The 23666-nt window shown below is 34.2% G+C and overlaps 3 protein-coding genes across 3 annotated transcripts; all 3 read left to right on the top strand.

Moving 5' to 3' along the window:
* Positions 1-5409: 5409 nt before the first annotated feature.
* Positions 5410-6859, top strand: LOC145158999 (putative aquaporin TIP-type). Its single transcript, XM_079077889.1, has 2 exons — positions 5410-5869; positions 6286-6859. The coding sequence occupies exons 1-2, from the start codon at positions 5486-5488 to the stop codon at positions 6658-6660; spliced, it is 759 nt and encodes a 252-aa protein (XP_078934015.1). The 5' UTR covers positions 5410-5485; the 3' UTR covers positions 6661-6859.
* A 9732-nt stretch (positions 6860-16591) lies between these two features.
* On the top strand, positions 16592-18910 carry LOC145121446 (uncharacterized). Its single transcript, XM_079057196.1, has 5 exons — positions 16592-16847; positions 16974-17222; positions 17340-17404; positions 17593-18066; positions 18152-18910. Exons 1-5 carry the CDS (start codon positions 16592-16594, stop codon positions 18908-18910), a joined length of 1803 nt encoding a protein of 600 aa, XP_078913322.1.
* A 2215-nt stretch (positions 18911-21125) lies between these two features.
* On the top strand, positions 21126-22538 carry LOC145159007 (putative aquaporin TIP-type). Its single transcript, XM_079077898.1, has 2 exons — positions 21126-21573; positions 21969-22538. Exons 1-2 carry the CDS (start codon positions 21190-21192, stop codon positions 22341-22343), a joined length of 759 nt encoding a protein of 252 aa, XP_078934024.1. The 5' UTR covers positions 21126-21189; the 3' UTR covers positions 22344-22538.
* Positions 22539-23666: the final 1128 nt, after the last annotated feature.

Here is a 23666-nt window from a genome sequence, read left to right on the forward strand (position 1 = left end):
TTTGGCGGTTCAACTTGTGGTCGGGAGTCGATATTGTTTTCGGATTTGGTGTTAAGCATTGGAATATAACTGGGGCTTAAGTTTTTGGATATCTGTGTATAGTGTCAGTCAGGCATGGTCATTCAGTTTAGGGTTGGAGCTGAATCGTCCTAGGTTTGGTAAAGGAATTTTTAAGAAGAGTTTGAGCTTCCATGCAGAATGGCAGGCTATTCTTTTAATGTCTGAGGGCAGAGTATTAAGGTCTATTCTTCAAATGGTTTTAATAGCAGTATCGGTGGTTGGTCTTCGGTGCGAGGAGGCCCCTCCGTTTCTTTTGGGTTTCGGTCAGGATCGACGGGTATGTCAGGCATAAGTGTCCTACAGCCGATTATGGTCACCAACTTGTTTCCAACAGTCGCATCAAGATAATTAGGGTTGGAAGTGTTTTGTTTGGTCTATTAGTCAATGAGGGATTGGCATGGTGATGTTTCTGCATGGGCGGTCTGTCGGGGAGTCAGACCAATATAGATTTCAGGTTTTGGTGAGGCGGAAGTGGTTTTGCAGTAGCGAAAGGTTCATTCATCTTCGGGTTGGAGGTTTTTGTTGGGTTCAGTTGTCTTGGGAAGATCGTGTTACGTTCTGATTTTTCTGTTGCACTTCTCGGGTTGTTTGGGATGATCTGAGTGTTAGCAAGGGTCGATTTCGAGGGCGAAATCTAATTTAAGTGGGGGAGAGTTGCAACATCCTGTTTTCAGGACGTTTTCATTTCGGAATGGTGATCTAGGATTTGGTATCAACATGGTTAGAATCCTTGAAGAAGTTAGTCGTGGACTCATTCGGAGGTGGATGCTATATTGGATGATTCGAGTATTCGGTTGTGATTTGGAGCAAAAAAGGGTATTTCGGTAATTTTTCAGTTTGGGCTTTTATGGGAAATGGATTTTAGTTCGGGATATCTTATGGCGATTATGAATTGATGATAGTGTTGGGCGTCTCGATGCCTTTCTATGGATATAAGTATGGTCAAAATCGGAGTTGTATCGAGTGACTTATGGCCTTCAGAAGATTTAGGGTTTGGGAGAAAACCCTAGTATGCGGTGCATACCAGGGAGGTACATGGGGCGTACGTACCAGGGAGGTACGCGGGGCGTAGCTAAGAGAACGCGTAGCGTAGTGTTAATGATGAGTCAGGGTGCGAGACCTCGTACGCGGGGCATACAAGAAGGTATGTTGGGTGTACGAGGGACAGGTTAAAAACCCTAATTTTTAGGGTTGTACCCTATATAAGCATAATGTTGGTCCTTTTTCTTCATTTCCAATCGAGCCTCCATGCCCTAGAAACCCTAAATCGACCTTGTTGCCTCTTGAGGGTGCTCTTGAGCTCTTGGAAGGAATTGGTGCTCTTTTATGCTTTTGGGAAGGAAAGAAGAGGAGTTTGAAGTTTCTTGGCTTGGTGGAGTGACCTTAGATCCAGAGACATCATATTGTGGAGAAGCCATTTGAGGTATCAAGTTTCAATCTTGTCTTGTATATGATTAAATCTCTTTATGGCTAGATTATTTTGATTTTGGCCTTCTCTTTGAGATAATAGATAAGTTAAGTTGTTTAAAGGTTCATCCTTTCAAATCTGAGGTTGTCTTAGTACCTTTGAGCATAAAGGTGCAAGCTTTATGTGTATTGTGAGGTCATGCATGTATTAAGTCATTCATTAAGTCCCTTTCTAGCCTAAGAGTTTCATTTAGCCATTTGTGGACGTAAAGTTGGCAACTTTACATGGTATTCCAGCTCAAGGAGGTCAGATCTGTGGTTTGGGAAGTTTTGTCTTAATGGATTAAGTGGTAATGAGGTTTGGGTTGGATAAGGTGAGTATGTTGGGCGTACAAGCAGGTATGCGCAGTGTACAAGCCTCCTAGCGAGTACACCGTGCGTACGTGCTTGTACGACCCGCATACTATGTCTGAGTAGGTTTGCGTAATTGGGCTTCAGTTTGGGCTATCTTCTTGTGCTTAGTTGCTTGGTGCTTTGTTGGGCCATCTGAGAAAATATGTTTTGGATTAGGATTAAGTTGTGGGCTTTAGGGTAAGGCCCAAGTAAGGGTTTGGACCCAATTTGGAAAATTGGGCAATTTGTGGACCTTTGTGGACCTCTTTAGTCGTGGGCCTTGGTGGGCCCAATGAGTTGTGTCAGTGGTGGGCCATCTTTGGGCTTAGTGATGGGGTTTAGCCTTGATTAGTTATTGATTATGGTGTTGGGTTGTTTGGCTCAGTTCGGGAACCAGTTCACGACAACAGCGACATTATAGGATTACTCGTGTAGCGGTTAAGGTGAGTCTTTTCACTATACTTACCTGTGTGGTAATGCATGTGTGACCGGAGGGTCTATTTGTGTTATTGACCGGAGGGTCTTATGTATGTTGTTGACTGGAGGGTCTTATTTATATTATTAACCGGAGGGTCTCATTTGTATTACTGACAGGAGAGTCTTATCTGCTCTATGTGTTATTATGCATTATGTCTTTGTGACTTATGCTGTTATATTATTCTCTATATATGTTGAGCTATGACCAAAGGGTGTATACCGAGACGTGGGGGCGGAGGGTCTTCACTGAGACACATGACCAGAGGGTCCTTATCGAGATATAGCCATAAGAGGCTTATTATTTGCGTATGTGGTATTTTTGCGAACTCACTAAGCTTCGTGCTTACCGTGTCGATTTAAATGTGTTTCAGGTACTTCTGTGGATTCCGAGAAGGCGGAGACATGATTGTACACATCCATTGGCTTATGAATATTTAAGGATTTTGGGATACTCTGATATTGTTTTGAATAATAACTTAGAATTTATGTGATGACTTGAATTTATGAGTAATATTTTGAGAATTAAAAATGAAAAATTTGTCTTGAAATCTGAAGTGTTAGAAAATGTAAATAAATTTTCACATGTTTGGTAATTTAGTGTTGTAATGGTTAAATGTTATATACATCGCACTCACATTGTCACAAAGAAACAAGGGATATGGAGAAACATAACTCGAGAAAAAGGTTTTTGAAGCCAGACAACTCCAATCACAACAATAGTCAGCATTGGTACTGAACTTCGATGTTAGACATGGAGAGGAAATGTTGGAGTTTAAAGGAGCACGAGATAAGATTGTCACCAAAAAAGACAAAAAACCTAGAACTGGAGCGGTATGTCTAAGGACAACCAACCTAATCAACATCATAGTAAGAGATCAAATGATAAATATGAGATGAACGAATCTTAAGGCAGAGTGTCGTGAAGGTAGCATATGATATGTTTTTGGGAAAGGAAGTGTGGTTTCTTTGAGTCATGCATGTAGAGGCATACTTATTAAACTGTGTGCACATTATCAAGGCGGGTAAACGTGAGATATTGCAAGGATCCAACAAGAATGCGATAACGTTTTGAGTCTAAAATATGTTTGCCTTCGAAGGAGACCTTAGGCCTAAAGTCTATAGGGTGTTGTAAGGGTTGAATGTAACCATGTTGGCATGAAATGGATATCATGATCAAAATAAGATAGAGAAAAAAAACTAGAGGAGTTCCTTGTGACAACAACCCTAGTAAAGAAAGAGAGATATTCCAAGTCAGACGTGAGAAACTCATATTTGAGTCGACCAATGACACGAGTGAGTAAGTCAGTAGAGGCAACAATGAAAATGATATCATCGCAATAGAGAAGTAAGTAGATGGTACGAGACTAATGATCATATGTGTCAGGCTTGTTAAGGTCGTATAAGGACTTGCTAGAAAACATACATGGTTAGGCTTTTGGAGACTTCATATAAACTAACTCACTGAGATTACATTGGAGGAAGGACTTTATTATATTATTCTATATATTTAGTTAAGGATGTTATAATAGGTTTATATAATGAACATGTTTACGCATGTTGTTAGAAAGTGAGACAAATTTTGAAAATAGTACCAAACATGCATTATGATATCTATTATAGTATAAATTTAATTGAGATGTGTTATAATATCTATGAGAAATGAAATTATGCAGAAATAATAATAATAATAATAATAATAATAATAATAATAATAATAATAATAATAATTGGATACAAATCGAAAAACACAAATCAATTATTTTACCATTTTGTTTTGAAACAATAATATTTTTTTAAATTAAAAGCTCGTTAGAATAAGGAAAAGAATAATTGCTTACATAGCTTATTGGGAGTAAGCCACCATTATCAATTACCAACGAAGATAGATTACGATTTACAAGCTGTAAGGTGAAGTATGTTACCTTGGTTGAAGGTCACGTGAGAACTTGCTCTTGGTGGAGACCATAGCTATGAGGTATTTGTTGAAACTATCCATAGTGAGGATTGACATTGTTGTGTTGAGCCGTGTCATGATTACATACAACAAGGTCAGTAGGAGTAGAAACACTATAATTAACCTCTTCCTCTTTGGGAGCACTTCTACAATTATTTCGCATTTTATTTGACCTATTTTTCGACCTCCTAGTTGGGCAGAGTTGGAGTACAACGCATTAAATGAGGTTAGGGGAGTATCGAGAGATGTATGAGTTGTTTCTTCATGAGATTCATGTAGAAGTAGCATGTTCTTAGCCTCGAAGAAAGGATGAGAATGGCTTAGTGTTTGCTGTGACGTCTACGATGTTGTGGGAATACAATGGAAGTTGTAGAATTTGCATTAGAAGCTCAATTCTTGTTGAAAACCGGTTAGGGTTGGTATGATTAATACCGATTATATAGATGTAAAAGTTATAAAAATGACCCTACACTATGCAAGAAGAACAAATATAAAATACTATATAAATATACAAAATTTAACAGCGAGAACTCTCTTGGAAGAGCATTTTAGGGCTGCGTTGCGCCAACAGTTCACGAAGGAAAAGCAAACCAGGCATACATCTATTTTACTCAACTTGCCCCTCCTTTTTTTTCAACTTGTCTCCTCCTTATGTCATATATATGTATATCTTATTCCTCCCATATTATATTCTAAGACACATGGTCTAAAACTTTCTGTACTTACATCACAAAAAGTTGAGTTAAACCTATCTTGCCTTCAATCGAGTTCTTCAACAGAAGTAAATTGTTCCATGTTTATTTTCTTTTTAATTTTTATTTTCTTTTGTGGTTTATATTGGGCTTTGCCGTAATTAAATATTGGCAAAAACAAATCTAGCTAGTTTTGTCTAACATTAATACAATTATTACCACTAAGCATTTAAGTTTTTGTTTTAATGATTAAACATGAAAGTAGTCAAAACAAAACCAACGCCAAAAGTTGTCTATTTAATAAACTTTAACAAATCTGATCCAAATTTTAATATCAAAAGAATCGGGAAACCTTTGTGACCGATGGTTAACCGGCAGTAGCAGGTAAAACACTAAAACAAACTAGTATATAAACAGCCCATTCGCTTGCGATATATGCATACCAGCTTAAACCTCCCTCTACTCCTCCTATCTCCGCCGTCTTATCAATCAAAATTTAACTATGCCAATCCGTGCAATCGCTTTTGGCCGATATGATGAGTTTAAGCACCCGGGTACCATAAAGGCCGGTGTGGCGGAGTTCATCTCCACCTTCATCTTCGTCTTTGCAGGCACAGGTTCCGACTTGGCTTTCAGCAAGCTAACCAACGATGGTCCTGTCACCCCTACTGGTCTTGTGGTAGCTGCTATTGCTCATGCTTTTGCCCTGTTCGTGGCTGTCTCCATCAGTGCCAATATCTCCGGTGGACATGTGAACCCCGCCGTCACCCTCGGTGCCTTTGTTGGTGGTAATATCACTTTCCTCCGTGGTCTTGTTTACATAATTGGTCAGGTGCTGGGATCCATTGTCGCTTGCTTGCTACTCGAGTTTGTCACCAATGGCATGGTGAGAACCTAATTGATTTTTTTTTTTCTTTTCAATATATTCTAATCTAACTAATATGTTTGCATGATAATGAATGTATCATGGTTATACAATCTCTTAAATTTTTTTTTTATCATAACCTTTTACTTTATTTACATAATTAGACCACTAGTCCACTATAACAATAATACTTCCTTATAATATATATTAAATATAACAACTATTTTTAAAACTAACTAGTAGATAAAAACAATGATAATAAGCCATCTAGCTAGCATATCACCGTCGCTACTGTTTGAAATTTATATTTTTCAACTTTAAGATAACCTCCTACTCAAAATATTAAAATAAATACTTTAAAATGTCATTTAAAGGTATATATCAAGTTGCAAGTTTTTTTAATTGGACTTGAAACGGTAAATATCATTCTTTTGCAGTCTGTAAAAGAGTTTACGTTTGCAGAAGATGTCGGGTTTTGGAACGCTTTCGTATTTGAGATCGTGATGACATTCGGACTCGTTTACACAGTTTATGCAACTGCAATAGATCCCAAGAGGGGTAATTTGGGAACAACTGCACCAATTGCCATTGGGTTTATTGTTGGAGCAAATATACTGGCGGGCGGGGCATTCACCGGAGCATCCATGAACCCGGCTTTGTCAATTGGCCGGGTTTTGGTGAGCTGGAACATTACCTTGCCCAACCACTTGGTGTTTTGGACTGCGCCTTTGATTGGTGGTGCTATTGCTGGGTTTGTTTATGACTTCCTTTTCATGAACCAAACCCATGACCATTTGCCCGGAAGTGCCTAAACGTTTTACAAACCAACTTGTGTGAAAATTAAGATTTGTTTTTTTTTGTTTTTTTTTTTTTTTTTAAATGGTTTTCTTTCTTTCCTGTGAATTTCGGTCGTTTGTAATTTGTGGATATTGGATGGTGAATTATCCAATTTGTCCATGTTGTTTTGTAAAGATCCACGGATTGTGTTTAATATTATATGTTACTTTCAAATTCTTTTATGTAAACTTTGGGTAGTTTATCCATAATTTGAATGAATGAATGTTTCAATGTTATTCAAGTATTTGAAACTTGTTTACTATAGTTCAAAATTTACCAGTTTAGATTTTACACATATCAATTATGTAAAGATTAATCATTGTATTGGAATTTACGAATGCAAAATTGAACAAACGAAAGGTCTCCGATTGAATATTTATTATAAATATTTCTAAGGGTGTGTTTGGAAAAAAAATTAGCCGATAGATAGTAGCTGAAAGACATTGATGTAATCAGTGTATAAATGTCTGACAAATGTCACTAATAACTTTTAAAAGTGTAGAATTAGATAAAAAAAAATCAAAGGTTAAAAGATAAAAAAAATGAATTGAAACTATTTGAAATCTTTTGAATTATGATTTTTTGGTTATAATAAAGTCACCAGCTCCAACCAATTTTTTTTCTTAAAAGTTAAAAAACTAAAATCTTTCAAAAGTTCAACGCTAGATATCGAAATTCATTCTTAGTGCATGTTTATCACATGTTTGTCATTATTGTCACAAGAGTTGGGGTAAAAAGACATCATATTTACCATATAAACACCCTATTTAGTTTTTGAAGTACTTTTATTGGTTGAAATTATATTATTTTCCGAAAAAACTAGTTATAAGTAGCTAATTATATGTTAACTTTTGATAAATATATCAATAAGGTGTTTGTAACTTCCCAATAACAGCGATAAAATTTACATTTTTATTTTAATCGAAAACCATAAAGTATTCATAACAAACCAACCAAAGTATGTCAAATAAGAGTAATCATCAGAGTACAAATCCAAATCATAAAGAAAATGCATAACACGGGTAGATGTGCTGCGATCAAGAGGGTCATTCCATTTCGTACCAAAAATACTTGAAACCACAAACAAACTGTAAGCACAAAGCTTAGTGGGCTTCCCCAAAATACCGCATACATCATACACATAATATGACAACACCTGGCTATGTCAGGACCGTATCAACCTCTGAGTCCGTATCAACCCCAAATAACCGCGAAAAGCTGTGTCGGGTATGTATCAACCCCTGGGTCCATATCAACCCCGAGTCCATAATGACTCTTATCCCATATTAGCTCCATACATAAATCATGCAATCACATCACTCAAAATCATACACTAGCATACATTATACCACATCCGACTTTGAACATTGGCAAGCAAGACAATAGCACATGGCCCACTTTTTTGTGGGGCCCAAAATTTTTAATTTTTTATATATATTATATACAAGTTGGCCCAATTAGAAACTGGAAGGCTCAACAATCGTCGTTCGTCAATCACGCACCACCAAAAGAAAACAGAAGTGAAGTCGATATCCAGATTGATATCCAAAATCGCACAACCAGTCGACCACCTCTGTGATTTACAGCGATTCAGCAGCGTGCAACACAACAACAACGTGCAACGCTTTTCAGCAACGTGAAACCTCTATAACTTTTCAATTTCTTTCTAATAATTATTATAAATTGGTTAATAATGTTAAATTAATGTAAAAACTAAATTTTAATCATAAATTAACTAAACTACAATATTAAAATATCATATTTTACTTCTATTTATAAAATTATAAATTTAATTTTTTTAACATATTATACTTAACTTATTAGTTTAAATATGTTGTCGTATGTCAGCAATTTTAATTTTGAAGACACAGCTTGTCACACCCCCAAACCAGGATGGCGGAAACGTCCGGGGGTGGATGACTTTCATGTATTGTATCATAACATTTGAGTAATAGTAAAGAAAGCAAACATAACCATCATATATATAATTGAAAAAGTTACATCATTGTAAGTGTTACATGTTTCAAAAGTCAATTACAATATGATGACAAAAGATTTGTTTGACGCCTTAGCGCCCCATCCTCAAAAGCTGTTGGTTACCTGTTTTACTGATTCCCTGAGAATACAAGTTGTTTGAAAAAGTGTCAACAATTAAGTTGGTGAGTTCATAAGAATTTGTATGAAAAATAGTAAGCCTTTCCGTGAAAAGATATCGTGTTGTTTCCAGAAAATCTGATATTTCCTAATAATTGAGATGTAAGTCGTTCACTTGTAAAATGATAGTGTTTATTCCAGAAAATCCAATATTTTCCGTAGAAATTAGTTGTAGTCTTAAAGGTTCCAAGATCGAAACGTACTAGTGTTTTCCATACTTAAAGTAGTAATATGTAGTTTTATTCATGTATAAAAATGTTTGAAGAAATGTATTTTCGTGTAAAATGTACATATAGTCGTTTTCCCATGTGAGTCTTCATAACCGTGCTAACAATGAACTGTCTGCCTCTACGTTCTTCAGACGTCGAGGTAATTATGACATTTGTCACCCATAACCTGTCGGTCTGACTGTAGCTAATAGTCAGGGTGTGGGATCATCAGTCTCGTATAGATCTATACACAAGTATCACGCTCTCGTATCGGAGATTCCGGTTATAATACAGGACTTTCGTGTATACCTCAGTTAGGTACGATGAAGACAATGTCTCACAAATTTATTCAATGAGTGTACGTGTTTTTGAAATGAAAACGTTTGTATATGAAATTATCCCCTTTTTCCAGGATAATATCGAAAATGCCGTAAAACAATTATATATGCACTTTATATAATTTTACCCTTTTCTCAACGGGTTACAAAGGGAATAAAGTTTCGTACACTATATTTATAAAGTTTTAATGAAATGAACGTTTTGTATTCAAAATATATATATATATATATATATATATATATATATATATATATATATATATTTAAGAATAATGTAATGTATAATGTAACCGTTTTTCATATCTTTACGTTTTTATCAAAACATTGTATGTAAAAATATACTAGGTTGGTAGTAAAACCATTTCGCTTATTTAACACTTTTCGTAAAAATAGTAAAATAACGTAAACGTAAATTTTCTTGTGTGTTACTTGTATTCCCCCCCCCCCCCACCTAAAACATAGAAAAAGTCTTGAAAAATGTAGGGGTATGAACTCACCTCGACTGTGATCGTGGTTAGATAACGAGATAAAAATGGTGATCTTCGAGTTTAGAATACAGGGAGCTAGTCGTATCCTAATAGTTTAAACATATAATAATGTGTGAATATGTGAACTAATAGTTAAAGTGCTGAATCAACACTAGATAAAATGAAAAGAACTTACAATAATTCTTATAACTATCTTGGAAGTGCTTTCTAGGATTGTTGATCTTGGGTTATTTGAGAGAATATGGAGTTTGAGTTTGAGAGGATTTGTGAAGTGAATATGTTTACTGGAAATGAGTTTGGGAATGACTCCAAAATCGTGTATATATATGAGGAAATAAGATAAGATGAGGTGATGAGAAGTGACAGTGAGTTGATGTTTACATTGGTATATATGTGCATTTATCACCTTGGGAAGACATTTTCAACCAATCAAGTGGCACCACTTGGTCACTTTATGGTGATTTCGGCCATGCCATAATCGAAATCACCTTGATTTCGGTTTGGTGTGGTCCCAAGGCTTGAGTTTTCGGCCCTAGTGGTCCTTAGGTGTGAGTTTTCGGCCCTAGCGGTCCATAGTATTGAGATTTCGGCCAAAATTATGAGGTCTTGGTCCCCACAAAACCGAAAACTCCTTTGATCTAGATTCCTAAAACCGAAATCTCCATAGTGGGGTATAATTCATGCTTTTTGATTTATTTTTTTGACTTGTGTTGACTTAGGAAGTTTATTACGTCATGGATTTTAACACATATAAGCATATTAACTTATATAAACATGTCCTCTTGGTTTACAAAGTTCTATTGCATCAAGTTACATTTGTGAATTCACTTGTTCATGATTAAAGTTTAGGCCTTGTTTGATCTAGAAATTTCCCAGTTGTAACACAGCTTTTGTACAAATTATGATTTTATGCAAAATAGTTAATTTATTAATTTCAATATAATGTTAAATGGTTAACTAAAATCAAAATTTCAGTTAAACTTGAAAAACATCGAGAGACTCTATTATAAATACTTAAAATTTATAAATTATAGTGTTAGATAAAATTGTAATCCTAAATTAACAAAAAAAAAAAACCATGAAACTATTTTTTTAATCATTAAGAATTTTCAAATAAATAGCTTAAAAATAACTTATAATAAGAATAGTTAAAATAATATTATATAAAAATTATAATGTTATCTTTAAAAATAAAAACAATGTTTGTTGTTTTAAATAATTACAATAAAAGAAACAAACAATATTTATCAAATAAAATTTAAAAAGGTTAAATTTCTGAAATCAAATTAAAATAATTAAGAGTTTCCAAGTATGCTACTCTAAATAACTTACAATAATAATAGTTAAAAGTAACATTATATACATTAATTATATTGTTACCTTCAAAATGAAAAACAGTGTTTGATGTTTTAAATAATAATTACAATGATAGAAATTAAAATCTTAAGCAAATAAACTTTTTAAAATTATTTAATCATCACAACAACTATAAATATCATTAAACTATGCAGGTAGAGGCCATTGAGATAATTGTGATTATAAAATTCTAAAAGATGTTTACGTTATCATATAATTCAAAACAAACAATGTTTATACCAACTTATTATAAGATTTACTATATAAGAGCTAACAACAACGTTCATTGTGATATTTAAAAAAACATATATTTGCAAAGATTTCAAATATATTGTTGTATTCTACGCAACGCGCGAATATTCGTCTAGTATACTTGTAAAAGAAACATTTTTACTTGCACCACATGCATTTGAACCTCCATTACTTTTCAATTTCTTTCTAATAATTATTATAAATTGGTTAATAATGTTAAATTAATGCAAAAACTAAATTCTAATTATAAATTAACTAAACTACAATATTATAATATCATATTTTACTTCTATTTATAAAAATATAACTTTAACTTTTTAACATATTATACTTAACTTATTAGTTCAGATATGTTGTCGTATGTAGACAATTGTCGTTTTAAAGTCACAACTTTTATCTAATTTATGATTTTATGCAAAATAGTTAAATTATTAATTTCAATATAATGTTAAACAGTTAACTTAAATCAAAATTTTAGTTAAACTTGAAAAAAATTGAAAGACTATTTTATAAATAGTTAAAAGTTAAAAATTATAGTGTTAACCTAAATTGTAATCCTAAATTAACTAAAAAAAACCACGAAACTATTTTTTATAATCATTAAGAATTTTCAAATAAGTAGCTTAAAACTAACTTACAATAAGAAGAGTTAAAAGAAATATTATATAAAAAATTATAATGTTATTTTTAAAAAATAAAATAATGTTTGTTGTTTTAAATAATTACAATCAAAGACACTAACAATATTCATCAAATAAATTTTAAAAATTTTAAATTTCTGAAACCAATTTAAAATAAATAAGACTTTCCAAATACATTATTTTAAATAACTTACAACAGCAATAGTTGAAAGTAACATTATATATAAAAATTATATTGTTATTTTTAAAAACAAAAACAATGTTTGATGTTTTAAATAATTACAGTGATAGAAATTAAAATCTTAAGCAAATAAACTTTTTAAAATTAATTAATCATAACAACAACTATAAATATCATTAAACCATATATTATATTCAATTTTATTCATGAGTAACCCGCAAGTAAAGACCATTGAACAATTTGGATTATAGAATTTTAAAAGATGTCTACATTATCATACAATTCAAAACAAATAATGTTTATACCAACTTATTATAAGATTTGTTATATAAGAGCTAACAACAATGTCATTGATATATTTAAAAAACATATATTTGTAAAGACTCAAGTATGTGTTACAAGATGGGTTAAGTAACGAGTATAAAGAGAGTAGAGAAAGAGAGTAGGTATAGAAAAAAGATATGATGAGTTAAGTAATGAGTAAATGTAAACTTTAAGAGGTAAACGAGTTTCAAGAAACTATACATTGATGAATGGTTTATTTTTATATCATAAATAGGTTATAGCCCGTGGGAACCACAATTACAAAAATAATTAAATTTTTATACGAAAACCCATAATTATTAATCAATTACTTTCAATAAATTATTAATTAAACATGATTTTGTAGGATTTTCAATATAGAAATACAATTAATTATCGACAATCATAACCGAAACTTATTCAAGACGAATTTAAATTTATTCTAAAAATCAATAATTAAATAAATAATTGTCTAGCTTATTATTAATATCAATACTTTCAAAAATAAAAAATGATGAGAAAATGTCAAATGTCAATTTTATAGAGCATTTGAAAAGAAAATGTAAATTATGAGAAAATGACAAGTGACACTGATAACTATTTTTTTATTAGTATAGGAAGATTATTATGTGTATCATTGTTAAAGATTACTTAATAAGCTCTTTGTAACTTATCCTTTTTGTTGATATGTGTTTTGCAAGTAACTTTATTTAAGAAGTAATGATCGAAGAAGAGAGAGTGTGTGATACCCGACGTGGATCATTGTGTTATATTTTCTTTGAACCGATCGTGTTGATAACTACTTTTACTAGATTATTAATGTAAGCGTATACAAATGTGTTTTATTAAATAAACGTGGAATTATATGTGTATATATATATATATATATATATATATATATATATATATATATATATATATATATATATATATATATATATATATATATATATATATATAGAGGTTGGTTCAAAGGTTTCTCACATCTATTGTGTGCTAGAATGCACCAATAGGAATTTAGTATTAATTATATATATATATTAAATGTTATCCATACTTATAACTCATTTTTATGGAAACTAATTAAATTCGTTATTAATGTCAACAATAATATTCTTTCAGCATGAATTCATATCTAGAAGAATGGGAGTGTATTCCAGCAGAATGAGAGTATATTCTAGTAGAATACACTCTCGTTCTTCATATTCCATGCAACTTTATTGTATTTTAAGTGAGTGGGTTCTGAAACAAAATACTAACTCATATATAAAAACCTAGATGAGATTCATTCTGATAGAATGTTATTGCTGATTTTAATGACAGATTTAATTAGATTTCATAAAAAGAGAATTATAATTATGGATATCATTTAATATATATATATATATATATATATATATATATATATATATATATATATATAATTATGGAAATCATTTAATATCTATATTTATTTACTTAAATAATTATTTAATTTACTAAATTCCTGTTGGTGCATTCTAGCACACAATAAATGTAAGAAACAAAATAACTTAGCCCTATATATATATATATATATATATATATATATATATATATATATATATATATATATATATATATATATATATATATATATATATATAGAGAGAGAGAGAGAGAGAGAGAGAGAGAGTATAAATTACATGAATGGTCCCTATGGTTTGGGGTAATCTGTACGTTCGGTCCATAAATCTTTTTTGAACTCGGATAGCACTTTAGATGTATTTTCGTTGCGCGTTTGGTCTCTATCAACGCTAAAAAGACTAAATTGACCTTTTTATTTTATTTTTTATTTTTATTTATTTTTTATTTATTAATTAAAAGATACTTAAAGAAAGAAGATGGGTCCCACCCCCAAACACCCATGTCCAGGATTAACGTCACATCCCCAGTTGCCTTCTCCGGTGAAACCTCCGACAACCTACCACCCTTGTTCTTCAAAAAAAATGCAAACCACACCAATACATGATTCATGGATTCCAAACCATAATATGGCATAAGGCATAACTTAATACAATAAGATCAAGCCACAACTTGGATAAACCAAAAAAGAAACATGATGATATCAAGTTCAAAAGATCACAAAGTGAAACCTGATGAAACCTTTTTCTTACCTTCAATGAAGCCACAACTTGGATAAAGAAAAAAAGATATGGACAAATTTGATAAAACCTCCACATTCTACAACTTAGATAAAAAAAACTATGTTTACCTACCAGAAATCCCAAAACTCATAGCTTGGATAAACTATAAAATTTGTGATGGCTAACAACAATCTCCACGAGACTTACGACAACCTTCATTGTTGCAACCTCCTCTCTCTCTCTCTCTATCTCTCTCTCTCTCTCTCTCTTTTTTTCTCTCTCTCTCTCTATCTATCTATCTCTCTCTCTCTCTCTCTCTCTCTCTCAATTTTGATTTAAATTTCTCTTACTAAAATCGAAATTTGTGAAGACGTACTACAATCTCCATATGACATGGGTCGAAGTCGAAAATTGGGGATCTGTTTTCAGATTCAAAAACTAATTTCATTTTCTGCTGCTAATCACTTGGTCGGAGTAGAAGTCACGAAAAATAGTGTTGGTAGCAGGAGCGATGGTTGATCGTGGAGGCAGACATTAGTGGCACAGTGGATGCTAGTGGCGAAGACTTTGCATTCATTGAAGATGTTGGAGAGAGAAGGCACCGTCGGGTTGAAGGGGTGGCAGATACGACAAGGAGGATAGCCGGACGAGGGCAAGAAAAAATGGGAGATGAAGCATCAGTTACAGATGTCGTATGGTGGATATGTGTGTTTGGGCCTGGGGTGGGACCATCTAATTTATTAAGAATTTTTTAATTAATAAATAAAAAATAAACAATAAAAAATAAAAAGGGTAATATAGTCTTTATATGACTAATAGGGACCAAACACGCAACAAAAATACACTTGAGTGATCATCCGAGTTAAAAAAAAATTGCGACCAAACACACAGATTACTCCAAACTATAGGGACCATTAGTGTAATTATACAAAAATAAAACAAATGGCCCTAAACTATGCAAGGAGATCAAAAGAATAGTATAAATATAGGGAAAATGACGTATAGGCCCTATAATGTTTTTTGGGTTTACCTATTTAGCCACTTAACTTATTTTTGTGGCTTAATAAGGTAACGAATTACTATTTGTCGGGTCGATTAAGTCCTTATTTCAATTGTGAAGGGTTTAGCCAGTCATTTTAAGTCCACCTCCTTCAACTAACACCACATCGGATGCTGAATGTGACTTTCGTCTAATGCCATGTCATTAATTAGTCGCTTCCTTCTTACTGTCGGTATATGCTTTATAAAAGAACCCTTTTACCTCCACTGTTCAACACTTCATCGATAAACCCTTTTTTGTGAGCTGCTTCTGCATCCTCAAGCATGGAACCTGTATTCTTACAAGTAGATGTCCACTTCCAAGGAATGTTCGCCAGAAACCCCATACGCTACACCGATGGAATTACTCAGAGGTTTTCGGACATCGATTTCGCAGGAATGGACAAGGATGGGTGTGTTGCGTTCATCGAAAGGTTCACTGGGGAAAAGTGTGAGAAGCTCTATTACTGCCAACCTGATATTGATTTTCCAAAAGGTTTGACTCTAATTTGCAATAACCCCGATTATTACGACTTCGTAGCAATTGCATATGAATGTGGTGTTATACTCGCTATGTATGTAAACCATTTTGGGAATAGTAACATACATGAATGGTTGGATGAACACAAAGACGAGTTTGTTGGTAACGTACAGGAAGAAGTACTTGATGGTGCAGGACTGGTTAAGGAAGTTGCAACAGGGCATCTGGATGTGGGTGACACAAACGATGAGGAAGCGAATGGCGACGATGATGACGATGAAGATGAGGATGTCGATGAAGATGAGGATGACCATCAGAAGCCTCATTTTTTTTGTAAAGGGTAATGAGATTCAGGTAGACATGGGTGAGAAAGTAGGTGTAAGTGGGGCAGTAGAAGAAGACATGGGTGACAATGAAGATGTTTATCCCGAATTGCCAAACATTTTCAATGATAAGCTCAATTGGAAGGAGCAGGAACCTGTTTTAGGTATGAGGTTTGAGAGTCCTAAGAAATTGAAACACATGCTTTGTAACTATGCCGTCGCGAATGGTTATCAATTATGCTTTGTGAAGAATGATACTAGACGATTACTTGTCAAATGCTGTGATGGAAAATGTACTTTTAGGCTTTGGGGTTCTTGAATGAGTGATGATAAGTCTTTCCAGATAAAGTCTCTTATCGGTGAGCATAATTGTGCAAAAAATTTCAAATTCGGATCAATTGTGACTTACAAATGGATAGGGACCCACTTTAAGCACCAATTTTATAACAATCAAAAGATGAGCGTCCGATTACTTAGAGAGGAGGTAAAAACCGCTTTTGGGATTAATGTGAGTATGAGTCAGTGTAGGCGAGCCAAGAGTTATGCATTGAGTCTAGCTGAAGGCACAATAGCTGAAAATTATGCAAGAATATGGTCATATGGTGAGGAGATTAGAAGATCAAATCCTGGATCCACAGTTAAAATTTGTGTTGATTCAATGCCTGATGGTAAGAATTATTTCAGCAAAATATACATATGTTTTGCATCAGTAAAAGAGGGATGGAGGGGAGGATGTAGGAGGATCATTAACCTGGATAGTTGTTTTCTGAAAAGTTTTTGTCAAGGGGAGTTGCTTTGTGTTGTGGGTAGAGATGCTAACAATGGAATATTCCCGATTGCTTGGGCAGTTGTTAGTGTGGAAAACAAAGAGAATTGGAAATGGTTCATAGAAACTCTTTAAGAAGATTTGCAATGTTGGAATGATGGACATGGTATGGTTCTAATTTCGGATCAACACAAGGTATGGTTCAAAACTAGTGTATGTTCTAAAATTACTAATTGCTATTCTAATTTCAAACATTAATGTGACTTATGTAGGGTTTGATTGAGGCAGTAAAGGAAGTATTTCCAGCAGCCGAACATAGGCAGTGTGCTAGACATATCTATGCGAATTTTAGAAAGAGATTTAGTGGATCCAAGTTTGAAAATCTGTTTTGGAAAGCGAGCAAGGCAACAACTGAAGCACAATTTAATGTAGTTATGAAAGAGATTGGAAAATTAAATCTGGAAGCAGTTGTGCATCTTATGGATAGAGTTCGAAAGACTTGGTCTTTGGCTTTTTTCAGAGTTCATAATTCTTGTGAGTCAGTAGAGAATGGTTTTTCAGAGAGTTTTAATAGTGTGATTTTGGATGCCCGGAAGAAACCAATAATAAGCATGTTAGAGGACATTCGTATATATGTGATGCAAAGGATGGTGACTATGAAACTAACCGGACAAGGATGGAATCGTTATTCTATTTGTCCAAATATCAGAATACGGTTGAATATGCTCCAGACTGAGCAAATGTTTGTACATTTATCCAATTACATTACTACGTTACTCTTCACATCTCATGATATTTGCGGTTTTCATCTATATATGTAGGCATTGGTAGGTCATATCTTGTGGGGGGATGAAGTTTGAGGCAAGGAAAATGGACGAGGCGTTTACTGTTCATGTTGAACAAACTAAATGCAGCTGCAGGCTATGGCAACTTAATGGATATGGCTGTGTACACTCAGTTGCTACCTTAGCCTACTTAAATATCACACCTGATGGTCCATATGTAGATCCAATGTACTTGGCTGCATTATACCATAATACTTACAAACAGCCAATCCATGGTATGAATGGAAAAAATCTGTGGCCTTCCACTGACTTGATACCCCCTTTGCCTCCATTGAAAAGACATATGCCAGGCAGGCCAACAATAAAGAGAAGAAGAGATGCTTCTGAACGGATGGGAAAACACACTGTCTCCAAGGCAGGGAAGAAAGTTTCTTGTAGTATATGTAAGGAGAAAGGACACAACAAGGCAACTTGTAGTAAAGGTGTAGGGACATCCAAACAAAATGGAACAAAGAAACAAAAAACTATACCTACGCAGGAGTGTGTAAACGTTGCCACAGGGGTTGGGGATGATGAGGTAATGGTAGATGCTAGTGATGCTTTGGAGAGGACTGGTAAGGAAGAGCGGATGTTGGGAGTCAATGGACGGGAGGAAGGGGTGAAGGTCAATGCTCGTGTTCATCAAGTCAAGCATGTTAAACCGCCTAACAAACGAAAGAAGTCAGAAAGAATCATTAAAATGAAGCTTGCAAAAGATGTGGGAGGTGAAGGTAGCAATCTTGCAACGACCATGGAGTTGGATTAGATAATTGTTTGTTATTTGTAGTGAATGTGTGTTGCAATAAACAAACGATCTACGTATGTTCTTTTATGGTCAACTATGTTGTTTTGTTGTGTGGTAAGTTGTTATATGGAATTTTATTGTTGTCCCGTGCCACAAATATGTAGGGGTTTTATGGGCATTTTAGTCCTTACAAATTAAATTCACCAATTTGGATGTGGGGGTAATTAAGTCATTGTAAATTGACCATTTTGGATGTAGGGGTAATTAAGTCATTGTAAATTGACCATTTTGGGTGTGGGGGTAATTAAGTCATTGTCAAAAACAGGATATTTGTGACTTAATCCATTCAACATGAAAAAAAAGTCCATCTTTAGAAAACTTCCCTACATTTTTTTTCCAAAAAAGGTTTGCAGACAAGCAGACACAATGCATCGTGTGCAAAGATATTGTTTACTTTTGTCCATTTTCCCAAACTGCACCATTTGTGGTCCCTGTCTATGTGCATTAAAAAGGTATATTCATTTTGCTTTGGCTTGTGGTCCCGTCCCAGTCGATGGACATCCACATGATTGGCTTGGGAACAAGTTCTTGAATCATATATAATCCCTAAATGTTTCTTTCTTTCATGCACACATACACATGCACACATACAGATACAGGTGTAAGACAAATTTTTTTAATAATAACATATTAAAACACATTTCAGTCATGGGTTTGTTTACATCACTTTCTGCTATTGAATAACCTATTACAGATCATCGACAAAAAACTTCATCAAAAAACGATGACCATCAGCAGCCCAGGCAACACCACCACCAAATCTACACACCAACATCACAAACTAATACCAGCAACACACTAAACAACATAAATAACACACCAAAATACAAACCCAGGACTGAAATGCTTCAACCTACACAACTTTTTTTTACTTAAAGAACATATACGTCACCACAGACACAATAACAACACCAACAATCCCAATACAATACTTCAGCTTCTTACGTTTGTTGTGCTGGAAGACCATCTTCACATATGCTCCTTGCAGAGAAACGAAATGATTTTTAAGATCAGCAACCATATTTGAGATATCCAACTGACCAGCGCGAACGTCATCGACCTCAAGGTTCATGGCATCCAAGTGTGTTCGTTGATGGCCATGTCTTCGTTGGTTACACCATTCGAATGATTCTCATCCATGTGACGGCGGTAGTTTGGAGACCAGCTGTGTTCTGCATGTGCGATCGAAGGCATTTTGGAGTAAATTTAGAGACGAGATTGGGGTAATGAAGTTTGCAGATGTGTCATTTTAGGTCAAGGAAGTCTTGATTTTATATGGAGGCGCTTGAACAGTCGATCCTTGCTCCTTACGATTCGCCTTCAATACGACGTCGTTGCGGTAGTTCGACGCTTTAAATTCTTGCAATGTCATCGCTTACGTGTTAGGCTACGTTGATAGGTAACAAATACTTCGTTCCCTTATTAAATCATAAAATAAATTAAGTGGCTAAATTGATAAACCCTAAAAACATTATAGGGCCTATACGTGATTTTCCCTGTAAATATACAATATTTAACGGCGAGAACTCTCTTGGAAGAACAGCCGCGTTGCGCCAACTGTTCACGAAGGAAAAGCATACCAGGAATCTATCTATTTTACTCAACTTGCCCCTCTTTTTTTTTTTCCAACTTGTCCCCTCTCTATGTCATACTCCTTATGTCATATATGCATATCTTATTCCTCCCATAGCATATTCGAAGACACATGCACTGTTAAAATTTTGTGTACTTACATCACATAAAGTTGAGTTATATAACCTCTCCTGCCTTCAATCGAGTTCTTCAACAGAAGTAAGTTGTTCCATGAGTTATTTTTTATTTATCTTTTTTTTATTTGGGCATTGTGGTGATTAAATATTGGCAAAAACAAATGTAATTAGGTCTAACATTAATAACATTATTACGACTAAGCATTTAATTTTTGTTTTAATGATTAAATATAAAAGTAGTCAAAACAAAACCAACGCCCAAAAGTTGTCTGTTTAATAAACTTTAGCAAATCTCACAGAATTTTTAATAACAAAAGAACTAGGCAACTAGCAAACATTTGAGACCGGTGGTTAACCTTTGTGACCGGTGATTACCCTTTATGACCGGTGGTTAACCGGTAGTAGCAGGTAAAACACTAAAACAAACCAGTATATAAGCAGCTCATTTGCTTGCGATATATGCATATCAACTTACACCTCCCTCTCCCCTACTCCGCCTACCTCCGCCATCTTATCAATCAAAACTTAACCATGCCAATCCGTTCAATCGCTTTTGGCCGATATGATGAGTTTAAGCACCCGGATACCATAAAGGCCGGTGTGGCGGAGTTCATCTCCACCTTCATCTTCGTCTTTGCAGGCACAGGTTCCGGCTTAGCTTTCAGCAAGCTAACCAACGACGGTCCTGCCACCCCTACTGGTCTTGTGGTAGCTGCTATCGCCCATGCTTTTGCCCTGTTCGTGGCTGTGTCCATCAGTGCCAATATCTCCGGTGGACATGTGAACCCCGCCGTCACCCTCGGTGCCTTTGTTGGTGGTAATATCACTTTCCTCCGTGGTCTTGTTTACATACTTGGTCAGGTGCTGGGGTCCATTGTCGCTTGCTTGCTACTCGAGTTTGTCACCAATGGCATGGTGAGAATCTAATTGATTTTTTTTTCTTTTCAATATTATATTCTAATCTAACTAATATGTTTGCATGATAATGAATTCATCATGGTTATACAATCTCTTTAACTTTTTTTATCATAACCTTGTACTTTATTTACACAATTAGACCACTATATCAATAATATTTCCTTATAATATTTAATATAACAACTATTTTTAAAATTAACAAGTAGATAAAAACAATGACAATAAGCCATCTAGCTAGCATACCACCATCGCTAATGTTTGAAATGTATATTTTTCAACTTTAAGATAACCGATCCTACTCAAAATATTAAAATTAATATTTACTTTAAAAGTATATTTCAAATTACAAGTTGTTTGTTGGAGTTGAAATGTTAAATATCATTCTTTTGCAGTCTGTAGAAGAGTTTACATTTACAGAAGGAGTCGGGTTCTGGAACGCTTTTGTATTTGAGATGGTGATGACATTCGGACTCGTTTACACAGTTTACGCAACCGCAATAGATCCCAAGAGGGGTAATTTGGGAACAACCGCACCAATTGCCATTGGGTTTATTGTTGGAGCGAATATATTGGCGGGCGGGGGGTTCACCGGAGCATCCATGAACCCGGCTTTGTCAATTGGCCGGGTTTTGGTGAGCTGGAACATTACCTTGCCCAACCACTTGGTGTTTTGGACTGCACCTTTGATTGGTGGTGCTATTGCTGGGTTTGTTTATGACTTCCTTTTCATGAACCAAACCCATGAACATTTGCCCACAAGTGCCTAAACGTTTTACAACCATACTTGTTAAAATTAAGTTTTGAGTTTTTCAAAAAATTGTTTTTTTATCTGTTCATCTCCTTCCGGTTTGTAATTTGTGTGGATATTGGATTGTGAATGACACATTAATGTGTCCTTGTTGTTTTGTAAAGATCCATGGATTGTGTTTAAACTTTATGTTACTTTCATATTGTGATATTTACACTTTGGGTAATTTTATCCATTATTTGAATGAAAGAATGTTAATTTCAATGTTATTCAAGTATGTGAAACTTGTTTACAGTAGTTCAAACACATAACTATGTTGAAGTACCGGACCGAATCTATTCTCACTGCACTTTTATCAAATGTATGTCATTATTTTCGCAACTTACTATTTTCATGGGATTTAGGGTTTTACTTTAATTAACCTTCATATATGACAAATATTTATTAACCAATCATTATATTATATACCTAAGAAATAAGTAGTTACCAATCAACTGGATGTCTCTTTGATGATTTGGCGACAATGATCTACATTTTTTTGTGCGTGCTGCAGTATATGATTCACTACATATTTTGTGCTTGCTGCAGTATGATTCACCGCTAAGTAAATTACTTTACTTGTTAACATACATAAAAAGCACCAATATCAGTATAGTATATACTCTTTTTACAGGAAAGTTTAAAATGTTTTTTACCTAGGAAATAAAAGGGTTTGATAATGATTTTACAATTCTTTAAACTGCAATATGGTGTTCGGCAGTTGGGTCTGTGGTCTTATGAACCTTGTGTAGTTAAAAACAGGAAAGTCAAATTTTCATTGAATTGTTCCATAATCACAAAAGTCAACGACATTGATTTTGACCACTAAGAAATTTTATTAAACTAATTAAACATCAATAAAAAGAGAGTCTTTGAATTTTGACCTTCTACCGTTGATAGTGTGCTCCGAAGGTGAGTGCCGGTGGTCTTGAAACAGTGTCTAAACTGTGCCATTTATTTCGATCCAACTTGCATTTCCATCCCATGTTCCCAATGAACGTAATTTCATATAAATCAAATGAAGCTTATTAAAAAAAAAAGTGTTCAATTATATGATGTTTTTTATTTGCATTCACAATGAAACAATGTCTCCACAGAGTATTCAGTTCAACAACGTGTTAGGGTTATTTTAGCACAATAGAAGTCAACTAATTTCACTAAACATCAACATACATTGTATTTGCGATGCCCCCTATGTGCCAACCGTCATCAGTCGTTCCAACCGGATTTTGCATGCATCACGATGGGAAAGGATGAGAAACTAAAAGATTGGCAATGGAGAATAGGAAGGAATTAATCGTGT

This window comes from Lactuca virosa, chromosome 1, assembly GCF_052849685.1.
Source record: "Lactuca virosa cultivar CGN04683 chromosome 1, Lactuca_virosa_CGN04683_v6, whole genome shotgun sequence".
Taxonomy (NCBI): Eukaryota; Viridiplantae; Streptophyta; class Magnoliopsida; order Asterales; family Asteraceae; genus Lactuca; species Lactuca virosa.